Source organism: Poecilia mexicana, unplaced genomic scaffold, assembly GCF_051168715.1.
Source record: "Poecilia mexicana isolate PSO_F unplaced genomic scaffold, ASM5116871v1 scaffold_22, whole genome shotgun sequence".
Taxonomy (NCBI): domain Eukaryota; kingdom Metazoa; phylum Chordata; class Actinopteri; order Cyprinodontiformes; family Poeciliidae; genus Poecilia; species Poecilia mexicana.
Genome location: NW_028263391.1, coordinates 5,554,309 through 5,581,831, shown reverse-complemented (window position 1 = coordinate 5,581,831; position 27,523 = coordinate 5,554,309). Strand labels below are relative to the sequence as shown.

General features: G+C 42.0%; 1 protein-coding gene across 2 annotated transcripts in view; it reads left to right on the top strand.

Moving 5' to 3' along the window:
• zfyve26 (zinc finger, FYVE domain containing 26) overlaps positions 1–27,220 on the top strand; it is a 33,879-nt gene extending 6,659 nt beyond the window's left edge. Inside the window, exons 7-43 of one of the 2 annotated variants that reach the window (XM_014994844.2) lie at positions 2,525–2,649; positions 2,769–2,933; positions 3,514–3,602; positions 3,707–3,858; positions 3,954–4,151; positions 5,082–5,636; positions 6,113–6,277; positions 6,986–7,137; positions 7,234–7,480; positions 7,575–7,838; positions 7,927–8,046; positions 8,444–8,614; positions 8,769–9,002; positions 9,093–9,198; positions 10,015–10,853; positions 11,844–12,043; positions 12,256–12,360; positions 12,492–12,614; positions 12,891–13,067; positions 15,080–15,329; positions 16,152–16,250; positions 16,335–16,522; positions 17,405–17,541; positions 18,304–18,332; positions 18,432–18,568; positions 18,898–19,118; positions 20,267–20,414; positions 20,509–20,718; positions 21,328–21,543; positions 21,640–21,837; positions 22,610–22,690; positions 22,783–22,910; positions 23,021–23,192; positions 23,621–23,680; positions 23,788–23,970; positions 24,065–24,115; positions 24,244–27,220. In XM_014994844.2, coding sequence (XP_014850330.2) covers positions 2,525–2,649; positions 2,769–2,933; positions 3,514–3,602; positions 3,707–3,858; positions 3,954–4,151; positions 5,082–5,636; positions 6,113–6,277; positions 6,986–7,137; positions 7,234–7,480; positions 7,575–7,838; positions 7,927–8,046; positions 8,444–8,614; positions 8,769–9,002; positions 9,093–9,198; positions 10,015–10,853; positions 11,844–12,043; positions 12,256–12,360; positions 12,492–12,614; positions 12,891–13,067; positions 15,080–15,329; positions 16,152–16,250; positions 16,335–16,522; positions 17,405–17,541; positions 18,304–18,332; positions 18,432–18,568; positions 18,898–19,118; positions 20,267–20,414; positions 20,509–20,718; positions 21,328–21,543; positions 21,640–21,837; positions 22,610–22,690; positions 22,783–22,910; positions 23,021–23,192; positions 23,621–23,680; positions 23,788–23,970; positions 24,065–24,115; positions 24,244–24,453 — 6,905 coding nt within the window. In that variant the 3' untranslated portion in view covers positions 24,454–27,220. Of the gene's footprint in view, positions 1–2,524; positions 2,650–2,768; positions 2,934–3,513; positions 3,603–3,706; positions 3,859–3,953; positions 4,152–5,081; positions 5,637–6,112; positions 6,278–6,985; positions 7,138–7,233; positions 7,481–7,574; positions 7,839–7,926; positions 8,047–8,443; positions 8,615–8,768; positions 9,199–10,014; positions 10,854–11,843; positions 12,044–12,255; positions 12,361–12,491; positions 12,615–12,890; positions 13,068–15,079; positions 15,330–16,151; positions 16,251–16,334; positions 16,523–17,404; positions 17,542–18,303; positions 18,333–18,431; positions 18,569–18,897; positions 19,119–20,266; positions 20,415–20,508; positions 20,719–21,327; positions 21,544–21,639; positions 21,838–22,609; positions 22,691–22,782; positions 22,911–23,020; positions 23,193–23,620; positions 23,681–23,787; positions 23,971–24,064; positions 24,116–24,243 lie in introns of both variants that reach the window. The other variant, XM_088002636.1, reaches the window with a different exon arrangement.
• Positions 27,221–27,523: the final 303 nt, after the last annotated feature.

Genomic DNA, 27,523 nt, shown 5'->3' with positions numbered 1-27,523 from the left:
GAATATTTTCAAGGAATTTTGCAAGTTTGTTTCTCTTTAAACCCCTTCCAAAATCCACATACAGAAGAAGAAAACATAACAAGCAGACACAAACACTTTTATTCTTTAAAGGATTTGAATCGCTCTGTGGAAGCAGACACTGACATAACTCATAACCACGCTCAGTCCTCTGCGCTCATGTGTGACTGTAAATGCAACTTAATCAAAAATCCCAAAATTGTTTTGCCATTTTAGGAGAAAATTTACAATAAACTCACAATTAGCAGGAAAAATGTGAGGATCTGTTCACTGCTCGATTACTGCAACAAATACGCATAAAGAGAACATTTAGATTGTTGGAAAACCCCAAATTTGCTGTAAAAAGCCCACCTAACGTTTCCATTTTTCCAATTCTCTAATTGTGTCCACGCTTTCTGCTCTGTAGGCAGGGAGCAGTCTGACGTTTCATTCATTCTGGATCTGGACTTTGAGAAATGCATGAACTATAGAAATGGGCTTGAAGATGTGGTTTCCTTGACGACGGCTTTTGTGTTGTTTTATTTGACCAGATAAAGCCACATGACTGTTTAAGTCAGTTCCTTTTCTGATGTGTTTGTGTGGGAGAGAGATCATTTAAAAAGTTATGACCACAATTATTTTGGCCATTACAGTAATCACCTTTAACAGAAAAAACTCAGTTTGTACATTTATTACATTTTCTCAATTTAAAGAGCAAAATAAGACCTCATGCTAAAAATCTGAGAAAGTTAAAGCTTTAAAATAGGTTTCTTTTTAGCAGGGCAAGGGAAGAAATGTAGATTTCCTCTTTCCCCCTTTTGAGTCACACTTCTGCTTTTACTTACAGCTTTGCCACATTTAAACTGGTGTTAGAAAAGCTGCAGCTGTTTTGTTCCTCCTTTTGTCTTAATTTGTTCAATTATCTGTTCTCTAAATCTGATGAACGTAAACGTTTGCCCAAAAGTTGTTCAGTTTATTAGGAAGCCTTGCAAAACAGCAGTGTTGTCATAAAAAAAATAACTATTTTTTTAACAGTCTTCTGCATTTACTTAGAGAATAAAGGTCAAAAGTCTAATTTTCTCCCAGATCATGTTCTTCCACATGTTTGTCACGTGCCCTAAATGACTCGTGACAGACTTCAATTTGAACATCTTATGGATTTTTTAAGAAAAAAATCTTCCTCTGGACTTTTTTTCCATAACTCTGCTTCCAGTGTTACTTTACAGAACGTTGGTCAGTAATCTTCTGTAAAATATCTTTGAGGCCTTCATAGAATTCGGTCCATTTTAATGAGGTTTATTTTCATTATTACAATTCACAACAAATGGCTCAAAGCGATTTGTAAAAAAAAAAAAAAAAAAAATCCACTCAATCATTCAAAGTTGACAATATACGGTCATCTTTGATCGTTGATAGTTGGAGGAAAATCCAGGTTGATCCAGACAGAAAACCTGAGTCTGACCTTCCAGCAGGACAGCAGCCCTAAACATATGGACAGAACTTTTTTTTTGCTCATAAATAAAGATGTTCATGTTTCAGAATGGCCCAGTCAAAGTCCACACCTGAATTAAATTTTTTTCCTGGTGTTAGAATAGGTATTAATTGTGTCATTTATTGTTATTGTGAAAAATGTTTTGGTTTTTTTTAGTCCAAATAATGTTAATTTATTGCAAAAGTAATAAATTCTCCTCATTGATGTCTGGAAAACCCTTTAAACTGTGTGGAATTGTCTTAAATTGCAGTTTTCACAATTCTATCTATTTTGTGTTCGACAGCAACATCAGTAAATTCAAAAATATGATTAAATACAGTCACAATGTGCAGCTTAGTGAAAAGAATCGCTATTTTTTTTCATGCCATGGATGTCCTGAAGAAAGCCCTTTTTAAAATGAATGTTTTCTTTCAGTATTAGTGTTTGTGAGGTTTAACAACTCTGTCCTGCAGTTACTTGAAAACAAAGTTGCAAAGACGTCTTTTTTGTTGTTGTTTTGTTTTTTTAATCTGTCCTTTTTTGGCAATTCAGGCATACCGTACAGAGAAGGTGGTTGCCTACATTTGCGAGGGCAGATGTGCTCTGCAGTCAGTACGATGGTCTGATTGCTTGACTGACTTTTTAAAATCAAGACTACATTCAGCATCGGAGCAGGCCGTGTGTTTGTATGACCTCAAATATTTTTTCACCGTCACTTTTACTCCCACAGTGCCTCAGAATATTGTGATAAAATGTAAAACTTACATTGTCCACCGTTAACGTTAACGGTGGGTTTTATTTTGCGATGATGGCAGAAGAAAAGAGGAAGAGCGGCCTCTCATCTTTAAAAGCTGCACCGATATGTCAGTTAGTGCCGCTCCAAGGAGAAGTGTCCAATGAGGAAACGCCATCAGCTGACCTATGCAGTGTAACTTTGATGAAACTAAAAAAATAAAGACGTTGGCTTTTATTAAGCTGAAGCGCTGTTATCACAGCAAATGAAAATACTAAAATTCAAATTTCCTTTTTTTTTTTTTTGTCTGTCCCCCTTTATAGTGGACCTACCTGAAGCCGAGAAGCTCGCCCTCAGCTTGTGTTGCCAAAACGATCGTCCTTCTGCTTGGAGGACCATCTTCTTCGAGTGCCTTAGCAGTGGCAAGCATTTCCTCGAGCAGGTTTTGGTAAGGTGCCAGTTTGATAAATCGAGAAAGGGATTCATTTTTCATTTAAGAAAAGATTGATTAAAAAGTGAACGTGATGGAATTCAGCCATGTCACGTAAGACCGTCTCTGTCCTAAAGGTCACGGGGCTCGACCTGATGAAACACGAGGAATACGGCAGGCTGAAGGATTTACTGCAGCTGGAGTTTCGGCCTCTGTCTCGTCTGCTGCTGCTGCTGGGATGGAGTCAGTGCCGCAGCCTGGACGCTGCTCAAACGCTTGTGAACATCCTTCACAAGGAGCAGGTGAAAACCAAAGCAACACACCTGCTCATGCACCCACTTTACTCTGTTTCACCTTTTAGAAGCGTCACTGCTTTTCTTTTAGTTTGAACCAAGCATGTTTTTTAGTATTTCAAGTAGCATTACAATAAATGCTACTTGCTGTCACAATAATCTAACATGTTGACCGTTACAGTTGTAATGATGCTAAGCAATAAAGCAATTAATAGCATGACACACTAAAAGTTGCATTAAAAGTCAATTGAAAGTGTCAACTTTGCATTATTTGGTAAATAATGACACTTTTAATGCGAAGTCCATGAACTTTGCATTAAAAGTGTCATTTTTTTTACTGAATGACTCTTCATGATAATCATATCCATTCACGAAGACTCCTCCATCTTCATAACTGGTGCTTTATCAAATTTATGACCGTTTTATGTCACCTTTTCAAATAAAGTGTTACTGAAAATTTTAATAAACTATAATACTCCTTGATTCTCAGCCCATGCCTGCTTTCCAACACAAATCCATCATATTTTTCCACTTTGTCTTTAATACTTTGCGAATGCATTGTTTATGTTTTAAATAATTTTTTTTCCAGAGTTCAGCCAATGACTTGGTTCTTCAGGACTTCTGTAACCTTCTGTCCTCCCAACTGGGAATTCTTGAGTGGTGCAAAAACAACAATCCGTAGGCGCCTTGTTTCTCTTTTTTTTTTTTTTTTAAATGGTCTTATACATTTTAAATAAAAAATTAATTGGTAATATGCTTGATGTGTGTGTGTGTGCGTGCAGAGGGATATCCATGGAGGCCCTGCAGACACAGCTGCAGAATCTAGACAATCACTCGGCTCTTTACATTCTGCACTCTTTGACTCCTTTGCCTGAGTACGAAGAACGCAGGATATTAGCTCTACTACAACAACTGCCAAATTCACTTCAAACAGGTTCATGTTGTACATTTTCCTCCCCAAGCAAATATCCACGTTGACGGCGTCACATATTAACTTGTCGCTTTGGTTCCTGGTCTGATTTCTTGCAGAAAACGCGGTCAGTCAAAGTGCCGGCGTGCAGAGGAACATTGTCCTGTTCCAGGGCTTCTGTGCCATGAAGTATGCAATCTACGCTCTGTGTGTCAACTTTCATAAATACTCGAATTGTACCGAGTGCGAGTCCACGCAGCGTCACCAGTCCTCAGAAGCTGAAACGGATACAAACAAGACTTCAGCTTCCTCAGAAGGTAGGAGACTGTGGGTGTTTTCACACCGGTTGGACTGGGGACCAAATTTGGGACCGTTTGTAACATTCTCAGCTGCTGCGTTTCCCTTTCACGCTGCACCGTGAGAAACGGCCCAAACTGTTTGAAAAACCTGTTCTCCCCTTTGCCTGTGGTGCCGCTGCGCCGTGAACCACTGAAGGAAACGACACGAAAACCTCAGAAGAAGACATGAACACAGCTTTTTTTCTTTGCAAAATGTAAGCAAAAATGGATTGGCGTCACATTTTGGCGGTTACAGGATTTCACTTTTGTCGTTGGTAAGAGACCATGAACCATTTTTCCTGCTAGATAGATCTGTGTGTTTGTTTTGCTAGTATTTACCCAGAATGCCCTGCGACATAGTCCGCTTCCTGCTTTTGGAGCAGTTTCGGGTCCACTTGGCATCCACATGCATTTGAACAACATAAACAAAACCTTAGCAAACGCAAGAGAATAACTCCAGCGGGAGAGATGGCTGATCGTCTTTTACCAAAGACAAAAGAGAAATCCGCTAAAAATCTCACGATAGTCCATTTTTGTTTACGTTTTGCAAGAAAGGACTCAAGGTTACACTCGTGTCTTCTTCAAGAGTTTTTGTCATTTCCTTCAGTGGTTCTTGGTGCAGCGCCCCCATAGGCGAAGGGGGGAACAGGTTTCTCAAAGAGTTTGGTGCAGTGTGAAAGTGAACCTCAACACACACTGCAACATAATAAAGGTTGCAACTTTGGTTCCTAATCAAACCGAGTTTACCGGACTGTCAGGGGTGTAAACACCCTACAAATAAAGATGCGGGTTATCCGTGACAGTTTCCATTTGTGGCTTTTTTTATTTCTATTTTGAGAAATTGAGCGGCTGCAGTTCGATTAGAACAGTTTCTGATTTTACCTGAAGATGTCCGTTTCTCCTCCCCAGGTTGCAGTTATATGTTTCAGCACTATTTATCCGAGTGCCAGCTCTACCTGGAGTCCGTACCCGCCATGTTCCGCCTGGAGCTCCTGGAGAATATCTTCTCGCTTCTCTTTCTGTCCACCTCTGACTTTGTCCAACACACACAAAAAGACTCAGACCCCAAGCCAAACACAGGACAGGAGACGCCAACGGATCAAAATGCGGAAGCGGGGAAGTCCAGTTCGGATGAGACTGGAAACCAGAAGCCACGTTCCCATGGCGGCCACCTGGACCTGGGCCACTTCCTTCACGGCTGCAGGGGGTTTCTGGTGGACTTCACTGCGATGGAGGGGTTTTTAAAGCTACTGAAAGAAGGGTTGGAGGACATGTGTATGGTGGGCCAGCAGGAGGGAGAGGAGGAGGGAAGAGCGCTGCTTTGCGACGCCGAGGCGGTGGCGAGTCTCGGCTGCTCTGTGACGGCCAAGACATACGGAGCCCGTCTGCTGAGGTTGTCTAAGCACACCGCGGAGGCCCAGTGGAGGCTGCAGATCATCAGCAGCAACCAGAGCACTGCAGACGGTGAGCTTTAATAAATAATAACAACAACAGAAAATAAACTCTACAGAGATACTCCCACATACATACCCATGGTTTTCTCAAGATTCGAGTTGATTTCCTGAATGTTTTCCGGAGATAAGTTAATTTCCCATTTGGTGGATATTAACTCATTATCTTGAGAAAAGCATCAGAAAATTAATTCAAGAAAACCACTGCAAAATTAACCTATGTTGAGAAAACGGGAAATTAACTCGTTTTCTCCATTACGGAGGAAATTATCTCGTTATCTCGAGAAAACGTCGGGGAATTAACTTAACCCTAATCCTTTCTCAAAAAAACATTGGGGAAAAGTATTTTCGAGTACGACCGCTCTTGACTTTATGAACTACCTATAGATGTCTTGAGATTAACTTCTCATCTCAAGAATATTTTAATATTGGTAACCTGGGAGTTCACTGTTGAGCTGCTTTTAGCATTAACGGATAATATTCTTGCAGGTTCAGAGAGTCCCATGCAGATGTCAACGTACAGTCCTACTGTCGCTCCTCTGGGATGCAGCAAAAGGTCGAGTTTGAGGAAGAGGAGGAAAACATCGAGACATGCTGCCGAGAGACAAACCTCCGTAGAGAAACACAACGGAGAAGTTAGCACCAGCGCGTCGGGTAAATCTGAGAAGCCAAGTTGGTTTCAGCTGAATGTTGGTTCTGCAGAGGATTGACTAGGGGTGAACGGAGATGGAAAACATTTCCTAACTCTACTCACTGGAACATCTGTGTTTTGTTAGAAATGTCTTATGATTAAGAGTCAGGCTGCTACTAACAATTACTTTAGTAATTGATTAATGTACCTATAATTCTGATGATTAATCGGACAAAGAAAAATGAGGATTAAAAAAATCTGAGGACTTGTCATTTTATTAAAAATATGTTAAAAAAATGCAAATAAACAATTCAATTCCTTTTCCTAAATAAGAAAATAAAAATTTTATTGCCTAAAATGCGACAACATAGCATAAATACTGCTTCACTCAGCATCAGTACAGTATATAAGGCTCATTCTGGGTTAAACATATTTATAAAACAAAGAAAAAACTTTTTTTTTTCATCTTGAATTCAAAATCTGTATTTTTGTTTTACAGTTTCGGCCTAATTAATTCTCTTAGAGCGTTTTATTTTTTCAGCAAAGACCATAATTTTGAGTCTTTATGCGGCAGTTAACGATTAGTCGATTACTAAATTAGTTGACGATTTCTTCAGTAATTGATTAATCCGATTAATTGTTATATAGTTTATAAGGAAAATCCTCCAGTCTTGACCTTTTAGGAGGCTAATTGTTTGAAACGTTCCGTTTCTTCGTCTCTCCGATGCCAGACGGCGGCGGCGGGCCGGCGGCAGGCTGCGTGGGGCTGGACCTCTGCCCGTGCGGCGGTCCTCACAGCTGGTTGGTGCCCACCATGTTGTCTCCTCCGGAATCTCTGCTCATGTCCTGCATCCGCCGGGGAAACTTCATGGCGGCGCATCAGGTCTCTATCAATCGATATCGCCAGAAAGCGTGCCGCCGTCGCCACAGTAACATGCACGTTTTTGTAAGTTAAACGCCTCTCCGACGCCCTCTCCAGGTCTTGAGGGTGTTCAGCGTGGCGGGGGCGCCCTGTTGCGGAGAGCTGGCCTTCATGGAGTGCTACAAAGAAGTCCTGGCGGAGTTGGGACAGGTGGAGCAGAAGATGGAAAGTCAGTCCATGTCTTCCTCCTCGTCTTCCTCTGAGGGTTTGGGAGCGGCGGCCGTCGTTCCCGCCGCCGGGAGGAGTCGGCTGGGCAGCAGCGGTCGGTCGACGCTGCAGGCCATCGGTAGCGCCGCTGCAGCAGGTCTGTCATCTATTGGGTTGTTTTTTTTCCCCAGCATGTTTAATACGTATCTAGTCACTGTATTTTAGTGACTTCCTGCCGTTTCCTGCTGCAGGAGTTGCGTTTTACTCCATCTCAGACATCGCAGACCGTCTCCTCAGCACGCCTGCTCACCCGCTGCCCTCCCTGGAGGAAGGTTACTGGCTGAGCCGCTGCTCCTCGGATGCCTCGGGCCTCTTGCACGCGCTGCTCCAGGAGCTGAGCCCGGCCGCCATGGCGGCGTTCGACCTGGCCTGCTGCCACTGCCAGCTCTGGAAGACTTGTCGACAGCTGCTGGACACGGCGGAGCGCCGGCTCGCCGGCAGCCTTGAAGCTCGCGGTACGACGTCTGAATTTCACAGCGTCGGATTAATGTAGCCACAGCGATTGTTTGAGTGAGTTTGGATGTGCTTCATATTCTTCCTCAGGGGTGAGAATTGACCGTAAAGTGCCTCATTCGGAGGGGATCTGTGGGTTTCCCATGGTTTTACAGCAGATCAGCAAGATCCTGAATCCTTCGGCCACTCACAAGCCTTCAGGCAAAACAGGTGAATGAAAATAGTAAAATGTTAATATTAGTTTTAACACTTCATGTGGAATAAATTGTTGTTTTTTGAAGATTTAATTTTTGGGAAAGCCTTTTTTCATTACAATGATTTTTTTTCTTGTGATCTTTAAGACGCTCCAGTAAAATTAGGAAGTAAAATTTTCTTTAAGTCATATTTGATACATACAGCATTTTTTAACAATTGAAGATAACTTTATTGTGCTATAAAACTGCACCGTGTGCCTGGAAAACACAATACTTCCCTTTTAACACTGTGACAATCATAGCAAAATAGACGTCTATGTGAAAGCATCATGAATAAAAGTGTACAGACTACACAGAATTTCTTTCTTTTTCTTTTTGTTGTTTTAATCACGTTTGTCTGTTTCTGTTTACAGATGGCGCCGGGGAAGACCAGGCGTTTTCCAGCCCGTTTGGATGCTGCATCCAGGAAGTGCTGCTCTGTTGCCACCCGACTCTGAGTGAAGAGAGCATCGCGGCCCGGCTCGGCCTGACCCAACGTCTGGAGAACCCGCTGCAGGTTCTGAGTGCTGCTGCAGAGGGAGCAGGTCTGTTGTTGCTGTCAGCCGAGGCCTTTAACATATAAAGAGCCTGTTTGTCAGCTGCTTTTTCATTGTTTTCTAGTTTTTTTTTTTGTATGTAAAGTCAGATTTGATTTTCATTGACCTGCCGTGTCTCTGCTGGTTGTGTCTTGGGAGCCAGAGGGCGGTACGGGCAGCGGTGTTTTGACCCTGCTGGTGGATCAGGCCAGCCTGAAGCCGGCGGAGCTGGACGCTCACCCCGTGCGCTCCAGCATGAAGCAGCTCATCCGCTGCCTGGACCAGCTCTGTCCCTTCGAGCCGGACGGAGGTCTGGCCAGGCCGGATTACGTGCGCAGCTTCTTCGACTACGTCAACACACTAGCCTCTGTGTTGGTGAGGAGCCTCTCTTCAGAAGGTAAGGTTATCTCACTTCCTTCTGCCAGCCAGAGCAACTACTGTTTTTTTTTTCTTTTTCTTTTTAGTCCCACTTATTTTTCTTCCTTAGACCAAAGCAGTCAAGTGAAGCTTGGAAATCCACTCCTGGTTTTGCATCAAACTCCGTTTCAGCTCGTCTCCCACCTGCTCTTCGACAGACAGGTCTCACCTGACAGGTACACACAGAAATCCCCGATCACTGTGTTTTCATGCAAACACTTTTGTAACTTTTTGGTCTGGAAATGGTGCATTTAGGGCGATTAAAAACAGGGTGCACTGCAGAGACACACAATCTTAAGTAGTTTATGAAGTAAAATCGACTTTGTGTGTAAAACATACCTGGAGTGTTGCTTTGACTCTTTCATGCATGTTTGAGAAATCCTTTAATCTCCCATGGCAACCATTCAGCCATCCAAAACGCCTGGGTGGACTTAGCTCCGCCCAGGCTACGTTGTGAGGATGAACTGTAGCTCCTCGGATCTGCAACTTCCAAGCTTCCTCCTCACAGATTCCCCCACTCAGCTCCTTCAGACTAGCCATCAGCAATTAGCAAACACCTGGTGGAACTGAGCATCTGCTGAGCTCATTATTAAAGCTCAGTGAAACTCTTGTAAAAGAAAAAAAAGTTCCTAAAGGGTTTAAAGAGGAGCCATGTTGTGATGAGTTTCAGAAAGAGCAGGAGTTTCTTAAAGAGACAGAATCCCAATTTCAAGGTGCTGAATTACAAAGTCAAATTTATTATAAGTCAAACTATATAGCATTTTTATAACGACTGAAAGTAACAAAGTTGGAAACATAATAATAAAACATTATACTGCCACTTTAAGGTGTTTTATGTAACAGATCAACACAAAATAGTGTTTAATTGTGACAATAAATATGCACTGATGTTTATGATTGTTAAAAAACCTTTGTAAGTGACTGTAAATTAAAATTTAAAGCTTGTGTATTGTTTTTCCTGACCTGTTTTTTGTTCTTTTCTTAAATCCCAGAGTTCTGTCGGTGCTGAAGCAGGAGGGTCTGCAGCTGAGCATCCAGCAGGTCATCGTTCAGAGATGCTGCGACGTCCTGCCTGTGTGGCGCTCGCGTCCAGCCGATGAAACGTCTTCCGGCGACGGCAGGAGAGCCGGCGGAGCCTTCAGCGTCGACAGCTTATCTCTGCTGCTTCAGACGCACTCTCAGGGTCACAAAGCCATGCTGGCGATAGTCGAGCCGCCGCCGCCAGACTGCAGCTCCGACTCTGAGGTCTCCGCGGACGAGCCGTCCTCCTCGCCCACCAACCTGTCCACATCTCCGCCGTCTTCTTCTGCCTCGTCTTCTTCCACCTCAAGCACCTTCCTCCTGACGGCCTCAGCCCTGTCTTTCCTGAAGTCCTGCTGCCCCCTGCTGGCCACGCTGGCGTGTTTGACGGCGTGTAAGGGAGAAGCCCCCCGCCCCAAATCATCTGGGTTATCCGGATACTTCCGCAGCGGACGAAAGGAGGTTTTCCTCGACGCCGAGCAGATATCCAGAGAGGCCGACGGCCTCCTCAGGGGGTTCCCCATTCTGAAGGCGTACCTTCACACCATGGCGGAGCCGGTGCTTGGGACCCCGTTGGGCGAGGAGGGCTCCGCCGACCTGTGCGGCGCCATCTGTGGGAAGCCACTCATTGGTCTGCTGCTGTGTGGGCCTCAAGAAGAGCTGACCCAGACTCTGGCTGCCGAGGCTTTTAAAAACGCCGTGGTGACCAAAGACCTGGGCCGAGCTCTCGCCCTGCTGGAGCTGTACGGCCAGGGAGGCAGCCAGCAGGGGGAGCTAAAGGACCGCCTGCTGGTCTCTGCCGCTTTAGAAGGTGGGAAGTTTTCTTTTTTTACTTTGTGTAAAAAACATGGTACAATGACAGGTTTTTTGTGAGACATTTTGTTTTTTTTGTTTTTTTCAATCTATTTTAAATTTGCTTTTTTTCTTTTTTTTTTTTTGTTAGACATGCACCAGTCAGGTTTTTCTTTACAACAGGGTAAAAAAAATAGTAGAAAATATGAGATTGATCTCAGAAATTTCCAAGCTCCAAAAGTAGAAGATTTGCTAGGAAAAACTCAAAAAAAAAATCTTTTCTAGATTAATCTCAAAAGTTCTGCGACAGACTGGCGACACCCCTCCCGACCCCACTAAGGGACAAGGGTGTATTTAAAATGGATGGATGGATGGATTGATCTCAAAAGTTTGAAAAGTTGATAATTTTCAACTTTTGGGGAAATTTTGTAGTTAATCTCAAAATATCTGAGTTTTTTTCTCACAAATTTTGACTTCTCAATGTTTTTTTTCCTAGACAATTTCTGAGACAAATCTCACAAAATTTTGGTGGAAATATACTCCTTTTTTGTCCTATTAAATTTTTTTTAACTCTGACATACAAGTTCTGATTTGGTGGAATTTATTAATCGTAGCCCTAAAAACATCCAAACTATTTTAATAATCAATTATCCTGTTGATTAATTGACTCATCAAATAGAAAAACAAATTCTGCAGATTATTAATTTAATCACTTAAGATTTTTTAATGCAGTATTAGAAATACATTAGAAGATGCAAATAAACAAATATTTCAATTCCTCTTTTTAAGAGTGCCTGGAATACGACATAAGTGAACATTCGGTCATTTGGAGCAAAGAATAATAATACTTTCTGCTCGGTTTAGACACAGTGCAGGGCTGATTTGTTGATTCGTTCTTAAAGGATCTAAACATAGAAGTTTTCTTTTATTGAATAAGTTGATTTAAGTTAACTAACATAAAAACCAGACACTCCAGATGACAGCGAGCTGATTTTCCTTCATCATGCAGAGGGAGCCGAAGGCGTTGATCATCTGTTCCGGGTTCAGGACGCCAACCTGCGAGCCCGCGTTGCCCTCCAGGCCCTGGAGCGCTGGCCTCTGTCCGCCTGTCTGGACCTGATCGACTTCTGCCTTAATGACCCCGACACACAAACCTCGCTCATCGCCGACCTGGAGCTCAAGAAGAAGGAGCTGAGCATCTACCGCTGGGTAACGCTAAACCTCAAACATCCGACTCTACAGCCTGTTTTTTTTTTTTTTTTTTTCTCTCTCTTCTCCTCGTGATCCTGCTCCCTGTTCAGCCTTTCCGGTCACCATTTGCTTTACATACGGAGTGTTTTGCAGTCTGCGTGTGTTGCAATTAACGCCATTTATTTTCCAAGTGATTTCAAAGCCATTTACTCCATCTCATCCCGCCACAGATGATGAATTTGCATCCATCGTTGCCCTGGAAAACCTGGCAGGAGCTGAGGACGGAATCCAAAGCAAAGCCGGAGTCGATGCTGTCTGTGATCATGGAGGCAAAAGTGAGTTCATTCGACCCGCATCAGTGTAGTTGGCACATCAGTGCACTGTCTGTAAGAGTTTAGATGAAAATACATGTGTGAAAAGTTTTCAAAAATATTGATATTAGTCTGTTTTTGTCTCTTTATTGCAGGAATTTTCTCTTTGCAAGCAGTGGACAGAGCTTTATCCTGTCTCTGACCAGCTGAAGCTGCAGCTGCAGACGGAGCATTTGCTTCATCTGCTGGAGGAGGAACAGACAGATGAGGCTTTTGAGGTCTGGATTAATCACCTTATTGAATGTTAGCAGCAACAAAAGAGCTTTAGACGACAAACATAATTGGTCAGAAACTTTATTGAAGAAATCATCCTTAGAGAATCTGCTCTACTTTGTTCAGAAAGGAGAAACCGTCTTTTTCCAGGAGATTCTTGTTTTTCCGATTTAAATCCCTCCATCCTTGAAAAATAATTAAAACCATCAACATTCATGACCAGAACTGTCCCTTTAGTTGTCTTTTCTCCTCTTGAAATGTTTCCCCATTTGTGACTGCAGCTACTTGAAAGCATCTCGGATGTTGCGGTCGCCCTTGACGTTTGCGAACACGCTCTGGATCGTCGCCCTGGATTGGCGGCGTGTCACTTCCTGGCTGACTACCTCACCGTCCACTCCCAGAGGCAGGTGTCTCCGGCCCGTCTGCGCCACATCCACGCTCTTCATCTGGGATCAAAGGTTAGTCGGGTCCGGGGCCTTTGCTAACTCTAGGTGTTAAATGATAGTAGCTGGTGGCTTCATAAATGTCCAACTATGAAGACAATTTGAAGGTTTATTCAGATTGTTTTATCTAAGACTTTGGAAAGGCTGCTCAAAACATGTTAAAATTAAAATTTAAAACTCAAAATGTAATAAAATCCAGCATCCAGTTGATAAATTCAATAATTATTTTTAACTGTGTCCTTGGTGACACACTTGTAGAGTTTGGGAAACTCAGAGTTGTTGTTTCTTGTAAAAACAACAAATTGGCATATAAATGATGTCCAAGCGTTGCCGTGGAATTTTATTGTTTTATCAGGACGATAAGTGTGTGTGGGTGTGTGCGTGTGCGTGTTTGTGTGTTGAAAGATGAAATCCGCGTCTGTGTCACATCATATTTATTCCCCAAAGAAACAGAAAGTCACAAATACGGAAAATGTTCTTAGAAAACTCTGATCAACTTCAAAAAGCAAAGAAAAAAAATAAAATTAATTAATTAATTTAAAAAAATGCTTCAGTTATGTTTGTTCTTTTCCTGCTGCAGTTCTTTCACATATTGTTACCAGGATGCCAGGCCTGCATGGGCCTGCATGTCTGTTTTCTGAAAACACAGGAAGTACAGCTTGTGCCTGTGCTGGAAACGTTCTGGACTTCTCCTTGTATCCTGTTGTGTAATTTTCCTTTGTTTGTCAGTAAAAATCCCCTCCCAGACACTCCTCGTCTTCAATAAATAAAGAACTTATTGCCTACAAAAACATATTTTGAAACTTGTCTGTTCCTAAAGTTTTGTCATTTGCAAGGAGACTATAATCTTTTCCATGTATTCTCCCATAAATCTGTTCCCGTCATGTTTTTTGTTTTGAAATAGATGTAAGTTGGCCATAAATACGTTAATCACAAGTCTTACATTGTGTCAAGGTATCACGATTTAATTGCTTAGTTCTTTTTCTCACATCACTTTTCTGTCAGGTAAAAGTTTTGAGTGTAGCGCAGACATCTTTATTGTGCTCTGTGATTTGAGACGCTAACTAGCTGCTAATTAGAGAGTAGCCAAAAACTGTACTCGTCTAAGATTAGCTCTACTTCAGCATAGTTTTACTGAAGTAAAAGTAAAAAGTAGCCGTTCAAGAAATTACTAAAGTAAGAGTAAAAAAGTATTTGGTAACAAATGGTGCTCAATCAATTTGTACATTGATTGAGCATATTAATAATTTAAAACTGACAAAAACACCAAAATAGAAAGAAATACTAGTATTTTAAAAATCAAAATGAGTAATATAAATAACAAATACAAAATAACAAAATCGTGCAAAAGAATAATAAAAAAAATTCTTTCAATATGAAACTTGAAGAAAAAAGTGTCTGTGTCTGGACTTTTGGTTAGAACAAGCTTGTCCTTCATTCAGTAAAGTTACTCACAGTGGGTAGAGCATCCAGACATTTTACTCAAGTAAAAGTAAGATGTAAAGCGTAGTAAAAATAGTCCTAAAAGTACAACTATTCCAAAATGTTACTCAAGTAAATGCAACTAGTTACTTACCCAACTCTGCGGTGAATCTTACTAGCTAGCTAGCTTTTTTGCGTCTACATGAATAAGGGTAAATTTATGGTCATTTGGCTGGATGACATTATTTTTTGTCACTTGCTCACTTCTGTTGACGACCCATATGATGCTGGTCGCATTCTGTGCAAACCCGCCTCCAAAAACCACTAAAACTTTTAAGCTAAACACCTTGAGCCTAGCTTAAAAGTAAGTGCTCTCTAAGCAAGGGCCACAAGCAGAGCCCAGAAATTTTAGTTTTTACTATCCTTGTAATACAGGCATTATCTCCCAAACATTCACTGAATCTATTGTTTTTTTTTTCTTGTTTTTTTTTTTTGTCTTAGATTTCATACAAGTCGTAAATTTGATTTACTGAAATCTGCAGATGCCCTGTTCTTGTTGGCTTTCCGATCAAGTTTAGCGTCCATAAATATGTTTCCACTTCCAGGTGCTGCTGACCCTCCCACCGGCCTCCAGGCAGGACTATTTCCCTCTGCTTTCAGAACCCATGCTTATGCTCGAGCAGCTGCTGATGAACCTGAAGGTGGAGTGGGTGGAGGTGGCGGTGCAAACGCTGCGCAGACTGCTGGTTGGCCACGAGGCCGGCTTCAGCGCAGAGGACATCGATAAGCTCCTGGTGGACTACGCCTCCAAGGCCCTGGACTTCTCATGCGCCCCCAAAGAGAGGTCGCGTTCAGGTTGGTGCTACAGGTCCGGGTTCTAACTGTGACCTAAATCTCCTAAACCAGTGCTTAGTTAATTTTAAATTCCTTTTTTCCTACCTGATTCAGAATGGGGTATTTATTTTAGCAGGATAATATCATTTGTTTTTGAAGCACAATGGCGTCTCAAAAAATCAGAGTCCGTGACCAGGAACCTTCATCAGAATTACATTGTATGGGGTTCTGGTAGTGCCAAAAAAGTCAGAGTATATATTTCGGTGGTTTAAATTTTTTTTTATTGTTTTATTATAACATAATGGATAAACAAATAAATGTGGGTATTGAAAAAATAAAACAAAAAATCAATTTCGGATATGTAAAAATAAGTTTATTAAAGTTTAGTAGGTAAAGAAACCCACGGTTTTGTAGGTGGTGTCAAGCTGCGCCAAAGACAAAACGGCATGTTTTTTGTTTTGTTTTCTTTTACTAAATCCTCTGTAAATTTGCTTTAGTTTACCTCATCTGCATCATTTTTGTGCATGTAAATGTGGATCTACGGTTTCCAAAAGTTTCTATTGTATTTTCTGATATTTCTGAAAGGTTTTTAATGCTGTATAATGTAAAAAGAATCCTGTCGAGGAACAAAAACAAACCTAATTTAATGTTTCAACCTCATTTTCTCTGAAGCCATAGCAGCTGCTGTGCTACTTACACTTCTAATGTAAGTTTATTTGGATACCAAGATTATTTAAATGGTTTGTAATTGCTGAGAAAAACTCATTTAGATCAGGGTATGTTATACTTCAGAAAACCCTGTGGAGCTTATTGCAACAAAATATGCGTCGCCTTGTTTTCCAGACTCTGTCATCAGCCTTCAGGACTCGCTGCTGCAGTGTCCCGCACACGAGCTCAGCACCCAGTCGTTCAGCCGAATCGACTCTCCGGCTTCTTCCTCAAGTGAGACGAACGCTCTACCTTCGTAATCTGGTTTCTTTTTACTTTACTTTTCTTCACGTTTACTTCCCCTGCGTTCGACGGCAGGCAGCACCCCGACACACACCTCGTCTGCAAACAGCTCGGACAGGGAGAAGGATCGAGGCTCGTTGGAGCGACGCCGGCGCTTGCCTGCCAAGTTCCGGCCCCCAGATCAGCCGCCGGCCCGGAAGGACTGGGTCCCAGACACCGAGCACGACCTGTGCATGGTCTGCCGGCGGGAGAGGTTCACCATGGTGAGTGGCAGCAGGAAGACCAGCCGAAGGTTTGATTGTAAAACTGGAAGTTGTCAATGGGATCGAATTAAGTTTTTTCATGCAGTGAATTTATAGCAAGTGAACCACAAATAGAAAAACTGTTTGAGTTTCTAATAAGACAGTTTGCACAATATTCCATTTATCTGTTATTTACATTTTACTAGTTTTTTTTTTTTTGTGGTATTTTATGTTGTTGCTCTGGTACTGGAAGCCACTAAAACACAGGTGTCAAATTCAAGGCCCTGGGGCCAAATCCGGCCCACCGTAGCTTTTGATGTGGCCCTCAAAACTCCAACACCAAGTTATGTCAGCTTTTCATGATTCTGTGATCGAGAAAATGCAGGCGAAATTAAACTTTTTTCACACTAATGCACAATTTTCCTCAAATATGGTCAAGCGCATATGGTTTAAGTGGCTGCTAACTCCCACCTGCAGGTGGCAGTATTTTTTTGTTTGTGTTTTACTAGCTGCTGCGCCAGCCTTATTTGATGTCACTCAACGTCATAAATTTGAAAACATTGCAAATATTTTTAAGTTAGCACAGCAAAATCCGTGATTTTGATTGCAACAAATCACAAGAACAGTCACAAAATCTGGAAGAGACTGATCAACGAGAAAAGATGTTCAGTATTATTTAATTTTAAGAAGTCCTTATTGAATGCTGAGACAGATAAATACTACAATAAAAACAGTTTAATGGTTTTTATTAATACATTCAGGCACAACCGGCCCATTGAGAACATTTATGATCTTGATGTGGCTCAAAATGAAAATGAGTTTGACATCCTTTAGTTGCTTTTTTTGGCAACCAGAGGAACTGACTTGAACATTTCCGCCGTCTCCGTCCCTGTTGGTCTTCAGTTCAACAGACGGCATCACTGCCGCAGATGTGGCCGCCTGGTGTGCAGCGCGTGTTCGGAGAGGAAGATGCTGCTCGACGGGTGTCCAGGAGAGGAAGTCAGAGTCTGCGACCAGTGTTACCTTTACTTCCACCCAGAGTGAGTTCCTTTTTAAGGAGCACATTTTTGTTTGTTTGTTTGTTTGTTTTCGGCACAGGGCCTTCTAAATATTCACATTTTAATCAAAAGCCATATACTGACAAAAAGAGAGCAACATTTTCCTTTCAAAAATCTATTTTGCTGCTAAATTATTGAATAAATTAACATTCAGTGTCAAAAAGGAATATATTTATTGCTTTCCACCTATTATTTAGGCTATTGAACCATCAGATTGGTGCAAAGTGTTATTACAGTCATGGAACTGATGCGAACTGTGGATGCTGACATTAGCATCCAGGACGTCTGTGCTGTCGCTACATGTTTAGCATTGAGAGGCTATTTTAGGATAGAATAGTTTCACTGATAGGCTAACTCCTTTTAGCACAACTTGAACACAACAATAGTCTTTTCTAGCGTCCAATCAAATCGTTTTTTGAAGCACAAGTGAATCACAGGTGAGCCGAGAAAAGCAGCTTTGTTCTCCGTCGCCGTTGCTTCTGGATGTTGCTTGTGCGTCAGTTTTATGGGCGCACCGGAAACGTCAAAAACATAGGTTCCAGCTCAGGACTCTTGTATGTAAAAAAATAAATAAATAAATAAATAACCTTTAAACTCCCAGCCTTCATTTATTTGTAAGTCTTTTTACATAGTGCCTTGTGCAGTCCAAGCATTCAAAATGTCACTTCCTCTGTGAGGAACCTGTTTGATGAAGTTAAACTCAATCATTCCCCAAATTCACCTCCTTTTATTTTGATTTTGCAGTTCTGAAGAGGAGTCCGAGTCTGCTGAAGGTAGGTTGACGTGCTGTACCGTTGCTTTAGTAACTCTCGCAGGCCTGCATGCCTCTGTTTGCTGAGCAGCCTCTTGGTCCTCTGTCTGTCTCGGATCAGTCATCGGAAGCCCGGTCGTCTCCCAGGAGCCTCTGGACGGGATGCTGCACCTGCCTGAAGTGGTCCATCGACAGATCCGGCTGAGCACAAGCCCTGCTGAGAACCAGCTGCGGCGGAGCGAGTTCTACTACGAACAGGTCTGACTTTACATTGTTTGGTTCAACTCATTTTTTTATTTAGGCACATCAGAGTACAGGAGGCTGAATAGAAGTGTATTTTGTAAAGAAATAATTCCCAATAAATCCCCAAAAATACATTAAAGTTTGTATTTGTAGCATGACGAGCAAAAATACGCAACATAACTTTGTACTTTTCCTTCCATGATTACTCGTCTTCCCGCGTTCGTCCTGATAAAAGCCTTAATTTTGGAACAAAGCGACTTAAAAATGATACGTTTCTCATCTTTAGAGCTGTGATTGTGTGTCGGTAGCTTAAAAGTAAACATCTGTTTTGCTAACGCCTGCAGGCTCCCAGCGCGCACCTCTGCGTGGCCATCTTGTCTCTGCACAGCGACCAAGCCGCCTGCGGTCACCAGCTCATCAACCACTGCCGCTCCCTGTCCCGGAAACTGACCAACCCGGAGGTGGACGCCTGCCTCCTCACCGACGTCATGCGGCAGCTGCTGTTCAGCGCCAAGCTGATGTTTGTGAAAGTCGGTCAGAGCCACGATCTGGTTTTGTGCGACAGGTAGGATGCGACCTACGACCTGTGACCTGCGACATGAAGCTGAGTGTCGAATAGCTTTACACACCTGAAAAGGAATATTTTTTTTTTATTTAGTTTTGAAGTTCCTCAAAGGTGAACCGACACCGGAAGGTTTACAAAACTGTAGCTCATCGCTGCAACCAGACTGCAACACTTTGAGTCACAGGATGCGTGACGTAAAGAGTTTATTTGAAATTTCACCCACTTACTTCACTGCGGTTTTACAGAACGTACAGAGCAGGTTAGAAACGTACACACCTTCTTTATATGAGTGTTATACAACAAAACAAAAAGTCTTCAGTCAGGGGCCTCTGTATAACTGCTGTAACACAGACTGCTACAGGAGATCCTTCCTTCTCACAGCCATCAGCATATACAGCAACTCTTTGAGGAACCCTGGATAACATGAGTTAAAACGATATTTCATTTCTGTTTGGGATCTGTAAAGCGTTCTTAAATTGAACTGAATCACGAATGAGGTTAATTAATCAGTTAATTGCGTAATTATTTAAAACGAGCTCAATAATTTCCGTTCTGATGATTTTAATATTTCTTCAAGGGCAGTTTTGTAGAGACGTCATAATCCATTTTATTCATGGTTTCAGTTTTGGCTTTGAATTGGCTTTTTTTATTTGTTGTTTTTGGTTGTTTTATATTTTGATATGTTTAAAATGTCTCCCAGTTCCAGTGTGCAAAGTTAAAGTTTATCAGTCTGTGTTTAATGCATTATTATATCGTTACCAGTTCATTAGTGGGAAATGGTCTCAAAACTGCAATATTATCGTTTATCACAATAATCTCTGGGACAAACCAGTAAAATTTGTCATCATAAATATCCATTTTTGGCTTTTATTGATCCAGGATATTTAGTTTTGAACGGATGGATGATGCAGCAGATAATGTCAGTGAGTTTTCATTTATCATGGACTTTATTTAATTTTCAAGCTCAAATTTGTGCATATAAGCTTAAATATAAACTTAGATCCCCACTAATAGTTTTTTGTTGGAGAATAAATGTCTTGGTTTTCCTTCACTGAAGCTTCATCATCGTTCCATCCAGTCACGTGTTAAATCCTCTCTGAATCTCGGTTTCAAAGCTTTTGCTGCTTCTTCATTCTTCCCGTTCGCAGCTACATCAGCAAAGTAGACGTGTTGAAGATTCTGGTGCTGGCCAATTACAAATACATTCCCTCTCTGGACGACATCCTGGAGACGACCGCCGTCACACGCCTGCGCAATCAGCTGCTGGAGGCCGAACACTACCAGCTGGCGGTGGAGGTGGGGCTTCCTGGGATTCGTCGATTCGACTTAAATATTTTTCGCCCTTAAGCGCATTGATGATGACGACGACGATGTCTGGCGGTGTTGCTAGGTGTCAACAAAGAGCGGCCTCGACCCCAGCGGCGTGTGGCAGGCGTGGGCTCTGGGGTCTCTGAAGGCCGGGAACCTTTCCGGAGCCAGGGAAAAGTTTTCCCGCTGCCTGAAGCCTCCGGTGGACCGGAACCAGCTCAATCTGGGCCCCCCTCTGCTGCAGGAGATTGTCCATCACCTTGAGACCACCGTACGGCCCCCTGGCGCCCCGGTGAGAAGCTTTTTTTATATATATATAATGGTGCCACTCCTGTCTTTCCGTCAAAACATTGCTATTAGTTTTACACTTTTTAGAAATCAGGGTTTCCTCATTCTTACAGTTTTATTACATTTAGGCCTGTCATGACAACAAATTATGCTGGGCGATAAATTTTCCCAGAAATTATTGCAATAAACGATACTACTGTCATTTTGAGACCATTTTCCACCAATATAGTAATGTAATAATCCAAGTGTGTCCACTCAAAGAAAAAACATTTTTTTCTAAAGAACATTTAACTAAATAATAAAGATGCATTGATTAACTTTTTTCACTTCTGATACCAACATCGGAGGTTTAGTAAGGAAAGGTAATTTTATTTATATAGCACATTTTCAGCAACAAGGCAATTCAAAGTGCTTCACATGAGTTAAAAGGAAATACAAACAAAATAACAAACCAAAGGAAAGAAAAAAAGAGGAAATGATCGCTCTCGCTTTAGTTTATCACGCGATTAATTGATTCATTGCTTGTTGTGACAGCTTTAATTATATTCTCTGACATATTTAAGCTGTGAATTGTTCTGTGTGTTAAACCGCCGCCTCCCGTCTCCTCCGTCAGTCGTATGGCGAAGACATTCTGGCGTCCCTCCGGGAGCTGGAGGACGCTCTGAACGAGGTCAGTCCAGCGGAGCGACAAGACGCCCCGACTCAGAGCAGCTACCTCCACCAGGAGTGTCTCTATTACCTGAAGACGTACGGCCCCCACCTGGCTGTCGTCAGCTTCTACATGCGCCACAACTGTGACGAGGAGGCCCTGACGTATCTTCTCACCAAGGTGAGGCTCCATGGTTACGGGTCGTCTTCGGGTTGACCCCTTGTGCTGCAGAATCAGACGTTTGCTTGTGTGTTGGCACGCCGTCCGGCGGCTCAGGAGTGTCCCGAGGAAGTGTTTCTGGAGGGCGTGTTGCAGCCATGCGTGGAGCGAGGGCATCTCAGCAAGCTGCAGGGCATCATGGGAAAACTAGAGCCCAGCTTAGACTCGTGGAGCCGCTACCTGATGGCTTCCTGCCAGTTCCTGCAGCGGAAGCAGTACTATCACTGTCTGTACCAGCTGCAGCAGTTCATGATGGTAGGATCTGCTTTTAGTTTTGTGTTTTTCTTGTTTGTAAAGGTTTATTTTTTATAACTTAGATTAAACCAGAGCTGGGTCAGAAATCAATTTTAATAATCAAATTTTTGGGTTTTGAGGATTTAATTTTTGGAAAATGTGGATTTTGCCTCCTTGGGTTTCTATATTTCAGAGTGATGTCAGCATATCCACGGCGGCCATCTTGTTTGACAAGCATTTTTAACAGCTTCTGTCTACAGGTCAACTCTACGTCAGAATATCAGGGCCAGGCTATAATTTTTTTTTTTTTTTAATCGCAAGGAGAAATTCATAATCCTACAAAAATACAGTTGTATGACAACAGAGTTGAAATAATGCAAGAATGAATGATTTATTAAGGGAATAAATCATTTTATGAGAAATCCAACATGAAAAATAAGAAAAACTTGAAGTGAAGAATGGTGAGCATCTTGCTTTTTAGAAATAATAAGTAAAAAATATTTTGTCTTTGAACATAACAGCATGAAATTACAAATAGTAGAAGGATTTTTAAGCAATTAAGAAAGAACTACACACGTCGGCTCTTAACTCCATCCCAGCCTTTTTCTTATTAAAACAACATTTTTAATGAGAAAATGTTTTTTCTGAGGAAATTTAGGTTTTATTTTTGTAATTGAACAAAAATTCTTGTAGCCTGTCCCTAATACTTCGTTGTGAAACTCACAGAAGGGACAAAAATATCTTCTAGTGTTAAATCTGATTTTAAAAGTGTTATTTTTTGTTTTTTGCGCAGGATCATGTCCGCGCCGCAATGACCTGCATACGATTCTTCACACATGGAGCGACCTCATACCTGCAGCTGGGGGAGCAGCAGGTATTTCTGTCTTATTTTGTCTCAAGTGGACAATTTGTTTTTATTTTTTTTAAGTCAAGCCTGCGTCTGACTCTTACGTGGATGTTCTGCAGCGCTGGCTGGCCAGAGCCAAAGAACACCTGAAGACGTACCTGCAGGAGCAGCAAGGCCGAGGCACCGGCAGGAGAAAACCGTCCGTCAGCTCCTTCAGGAAGACGATGTCATCCAGCGACGTGTCCAGGTTATTTGATGAACATGTCGTTGCGTTTTAAAAAGGGGTTTTGTACCCACTGTTATTTTTCTGTCAGAGTTTTTGAACATTTGAAGCAGAGATGACTGAACCTTCTGCAGGCACATGAACACAATCGAACTGCAGCTGGAGGTGACTCGCTTCCTGCACCGCTGTGAGGCGGCGAACACCGGCGCCTCGCAGGGCGGCAGACCTCGCTCCAGGCCGACTGGATCCGGCTCACCTCCAACGCTGTTCGGTGGAAACTCTGTGAAGATGGAGGTCGCCTGCAAGGTGAAGCTGGATGTTTCTGACTCGCCTTTTGAGCCTAATAATCCATTCAGGAATGAAAAGTCACATTTTGAATTATAGCCACAGCAAAAAGGATTTCAGAAGGGCACTTTTTTTGTGCAGAGGGAAAAAAGGCAGGTTGTCTAGTGTCTGAGTGAACACCCCGGCCTTTGTCCAGCAGTTTTACACGTCTTAAGACAAAATACCTCGAGAGTTGTCTGGAAAACAACAACCCACTCAACCTGATTGAGGTCTAGACTTTGACTAGACCATTTCAATTGAACGTTCGTTCCATTGTAGCTTTTTTTCTTCTGCATAAAATCCCCCAGAGCTTACATTAAAGTTAATGTTATATGATTATTTTTACAAGACAAAGAATTTGTGAACAAATGAACTCTGGAATCACGAGTTCTTTTTCACTTGTGTCGCAGGTGATGCTCGGAGGAAAAAACATAGAGGAAGGGTTCGGCATCGCGTACAGAGTCATACAGGTACGTTTAAGCAAAGCTAAGCGGCTACGCTTTCGAGTCCCAATCAGAGAGTATTTAAAATTTTTATTCAGCTTCCTCTCCTCTCTTTCCTCCTTCTGCCCTCGCAGGACTTCCAGCTGGAGGCGCAGGCCGTCTACGTCATGGCGGGGCACCGGCTCGTCCGGAAGAGGCAGTACGGCGCCGTGAAGCAGCTCCTCAAATGCGTGGGCGAGTCGGGCACCGCCACCAGGAGCGACTGTGACGCCCTCGTCCTCAGCTGTGTGTCTGTGGCCGATAAGGGGCCGGCTGACGTAAGTGGCAGAAATCACTAGGAGGGAGCTGAAGGTCAAACTGTGACATGCTGTCCGTCTGGAAGGGCTGATTCTCACCTTTGTTTTGGTTCAGGCCAAGGAGCTGGAAAGCCTCATCATGGAGATAAAGAGCATAGAAACCAAGGTAGACTGGTGTTTGTTCTGCTTTAATTGCACAAAGCAATCTTTCATAAACTTCAATAAAGAAAAAATTGAAAAAAAAAAAAAATCTGTTAAATTTTAATTGCACGCATCTGAAACTTTCCGTCTCAGATCAAAGCCTACCTGGTGTGCAGTAAACTGAGGCCGGCGTACCTGCTGGCCGTGAAGCTGGACCCGGGCCGGGCGGGCCCGCTGGTCCAGGACGTCCTGCAAGCGGCCGAAGGAGCGCAGGACTCGGTGATGCAGAACATCTGCCGCCAGTGGCTCTCGGAGCACAGCAAGTCCCCGCCGCCGCGTCAGAGCCGGCCCACCGCAAGGTAAAGAAGGGGAAACTCTGGAGCAAAAGGAGTCGCACAAACTTCTGTACCATCAGACGCGATCCGCACACTACGTGTTTAAAACACAGCGACGAGGGCCTCAGGGTCTGCTGACTTAAATCTCCCCACTGACATGTTGTTTTTTTTACCCACCACAACTGTAAGGAATCGACCTTCCTCCTGTGATCGCAGCAGTCCAACCCTGCTAATTATATGTGTTACACAAACTTATAGGGCTCAGTTGAAAACCCCCCAGGCTGAATCTGCTGATGTGAAACGATTTGAGGAAAATATTTCAACTTCCCGCAGAAGCCACAAAACATATTTTTAGATTTCGTGTGAACAAGTATTTTCATTTGAAATAATTGTGGCGTTCCCCTGCGACCAAAGAGGACACGTCTGTGCATCATGTTGGCATTATGCAGTAATCCTACTTTCTAAAACTAGTATAACTGACAAGCGATTTAATTTGTCTTTAATTTCTGAACATTTTACACAAAATCGTAGCATCGGTTTCTCAGACGTGAGACTCCTGAGAATCGATTTGTACTGGCTCAAAAAGTGTGTGCTGGTAAGTTAGCGCTAGCAAACACTAGCGCTAGACCAGTGCTAACCCTGTGTTGACGGTAGAACCTGTCGGAAAACCTTTTGTCACGTACGTAGCGTTCCTTCTGTGGTAAAGCTGTGAATCACCACTGTGCCGATTCTCGAAAGACCATGTTGCTTTTCATCGGTACGGTATTTAAAAAGGACGGTACTTGACTGAAACGCACGCTGCTTTGCATTGGTGTGTGTTTGTTTCCTACCTCAGCCTAAAGGGAAAAAAGGAAAAACTGACTGGAGGTCCCCGGATAAATGTTACCAGTTTTTTTTTTTTTTTTTTTTTTTTTTTTCTGTTAACGATATTAATGTCTGTGTGTGTTTTGGTTTGTCCACTTTCAGCGTTCTTTGTCAAAATGTTACATACCTAACAGATATTCTTGTTGCTATCCCAGAGACGTAGTTTACGTGTACAAAACACATTTTCAGTGAATGTTTCTTTGAAAAGGATAGTGCAGGAAGTTTGAAGTGATGTGCTGTTAAAAGGTTGTGAGGAGGTGATAACAGCAGATCGCTTTTGTTATCCAGATTAGTTGGACGTGGAGGTTAAAGCTAACAGCTAACTTGTTAGCTTAAATTCCAGTATCAAAAAAAGTCACACTTGTTTACCCAAACATTGTTTTGTGAACCTTTAAACTGTTGACAGATTGGTATCCGGATCTAATTTACACATTACGCAGAGGCAGGAAGCAGAGCACAGTTCACGATTTTCCCGTGTGAAAAAGGAATGAAAGCTGAACGTGTTTTTCCAGTTGCACTAACTGTATAAGATAAAGTGAAAAATAGAAATAAAAAAAAAGAACCTTAATGCATTACTTGGACCAGGAATCGTTTTACTTTTCCTCTGTTATTTTTTTTTTTTCACACAGGAAAATCATTATTGATTCTCCAGCCTCCATTGATTCTGAAAATAATTATCTAAGGAGGTAAAGTTTCTAAAAAGATGTTGGCTTAAGCTGACGTTATTCAAGCTCATTTTTAGCTAGAATTATCAAGCTAAAGTTGAGTAGTTTAAACAGAAACAGGAGGGTTTCTATAAAGTAATCAATAATGGTTCCTTCAGCGGCAGTAGACAGATATAACATTGTAGTAAGGTTGGAGAACAATACAGAAATCAGAGCGACGGAAGGCCAGCAGCTAGCCAGCCGCGCCGTCTATTTTATCTGCAGTTCAGATCAACTCAAACCTGAAAATAATCTGTCTGGGAAACAGTTCAAACATTAGCAGGCATTAAATATCTCCAGATTCACGAGAGACGGTGTACATTATTTCCCCACCACTTTACAGTTAGGTGTTTTTGACGCTAGCAGCTGTAGATCATTTGGTGTTATGAAACAGCAGCCAAAGATGACTGAGCATCAGAACAGCAACACAGTAGTTGTTTGACAGGAAAATAACAAACTTATCAACACTTTCTTGTGAAGGCGCGTGATGGAACCATTTAAAGAATCTAAAATATGCTGGTCTTAGCCATTAGCTTTAGCCTCAAGTACTCTCTAATGTGGATGAAAAGTTATCTGCTGGCAGAAAGATATTAAGAGCTTCTACAATTTTTTTTAACAAAACCCCACTTCAAAAATCCCAAACTATCCTTTTAAAGCAGTTGTACAAAGAAATAATTATATTTCAGGGCATTTAAGAACATTGTTTAAATTTCAGGTGGGATGCAGGAAGGGATCCACATCGTCTATGAGATCAGAAACACTGTTGCTTAGTCAGACTCCTAGTTTTTTTTTGTCTGTCCTGATGGTAGATACAGACGGTGTCTGTGCATCAGATTAAGAGTTAAAAAAAAACAGTCACAAAACCAGGAATGACTTTTAGAGTTGCATTAAATCAGTCACACGTTTTAAGAAGTATGTCAGGCAGTGGAGATGTTGTGTTGCCTCTTTGCCTTGTGTGTCTCTGCACTAACCTGGTGACAAATCTTCCTTTGTAGTAATTATTGAGGAACAAATGAAACCATTCTGAACGAAGACGCTACTCTGTCCCTACTTAACTTCGACTGTTGTCCCATCACTGCCGCACTTTATACTGAAATGAATATTTAGGGAAAAAATGAAAAATATCATGAAATATGTAATTCAGTAACTGCTTTAAAAAATGCAGGGACTAATGATTTTGTGCTCTGATTGTCAATTGTGAAATAAAATAATAATTATTGACATATAGATTTTTGTTGAGATGTTTATTTCTGGTGTTTGCTTCATTTTACTTTCAAATACGGCCACACACATCTTGCAAAATTTTTTTTTACAAATACTGGAAGAATAAAAGTGGTTTTTATAGTATTTACTTTTAAATTTATCTGATTAAGTTTCCAATCGGAGAATTTCTGCTTGTAGAAAATTATTTGTTTCCAATAATTAAATACTTCACTTCAACCTTCAGTATGAAACTTTTACAAAAACGTTTTTTTTTCTCCATATTTATTAAAACTGTCAGCATGTCCTGACAGTATAATATGAGACAGA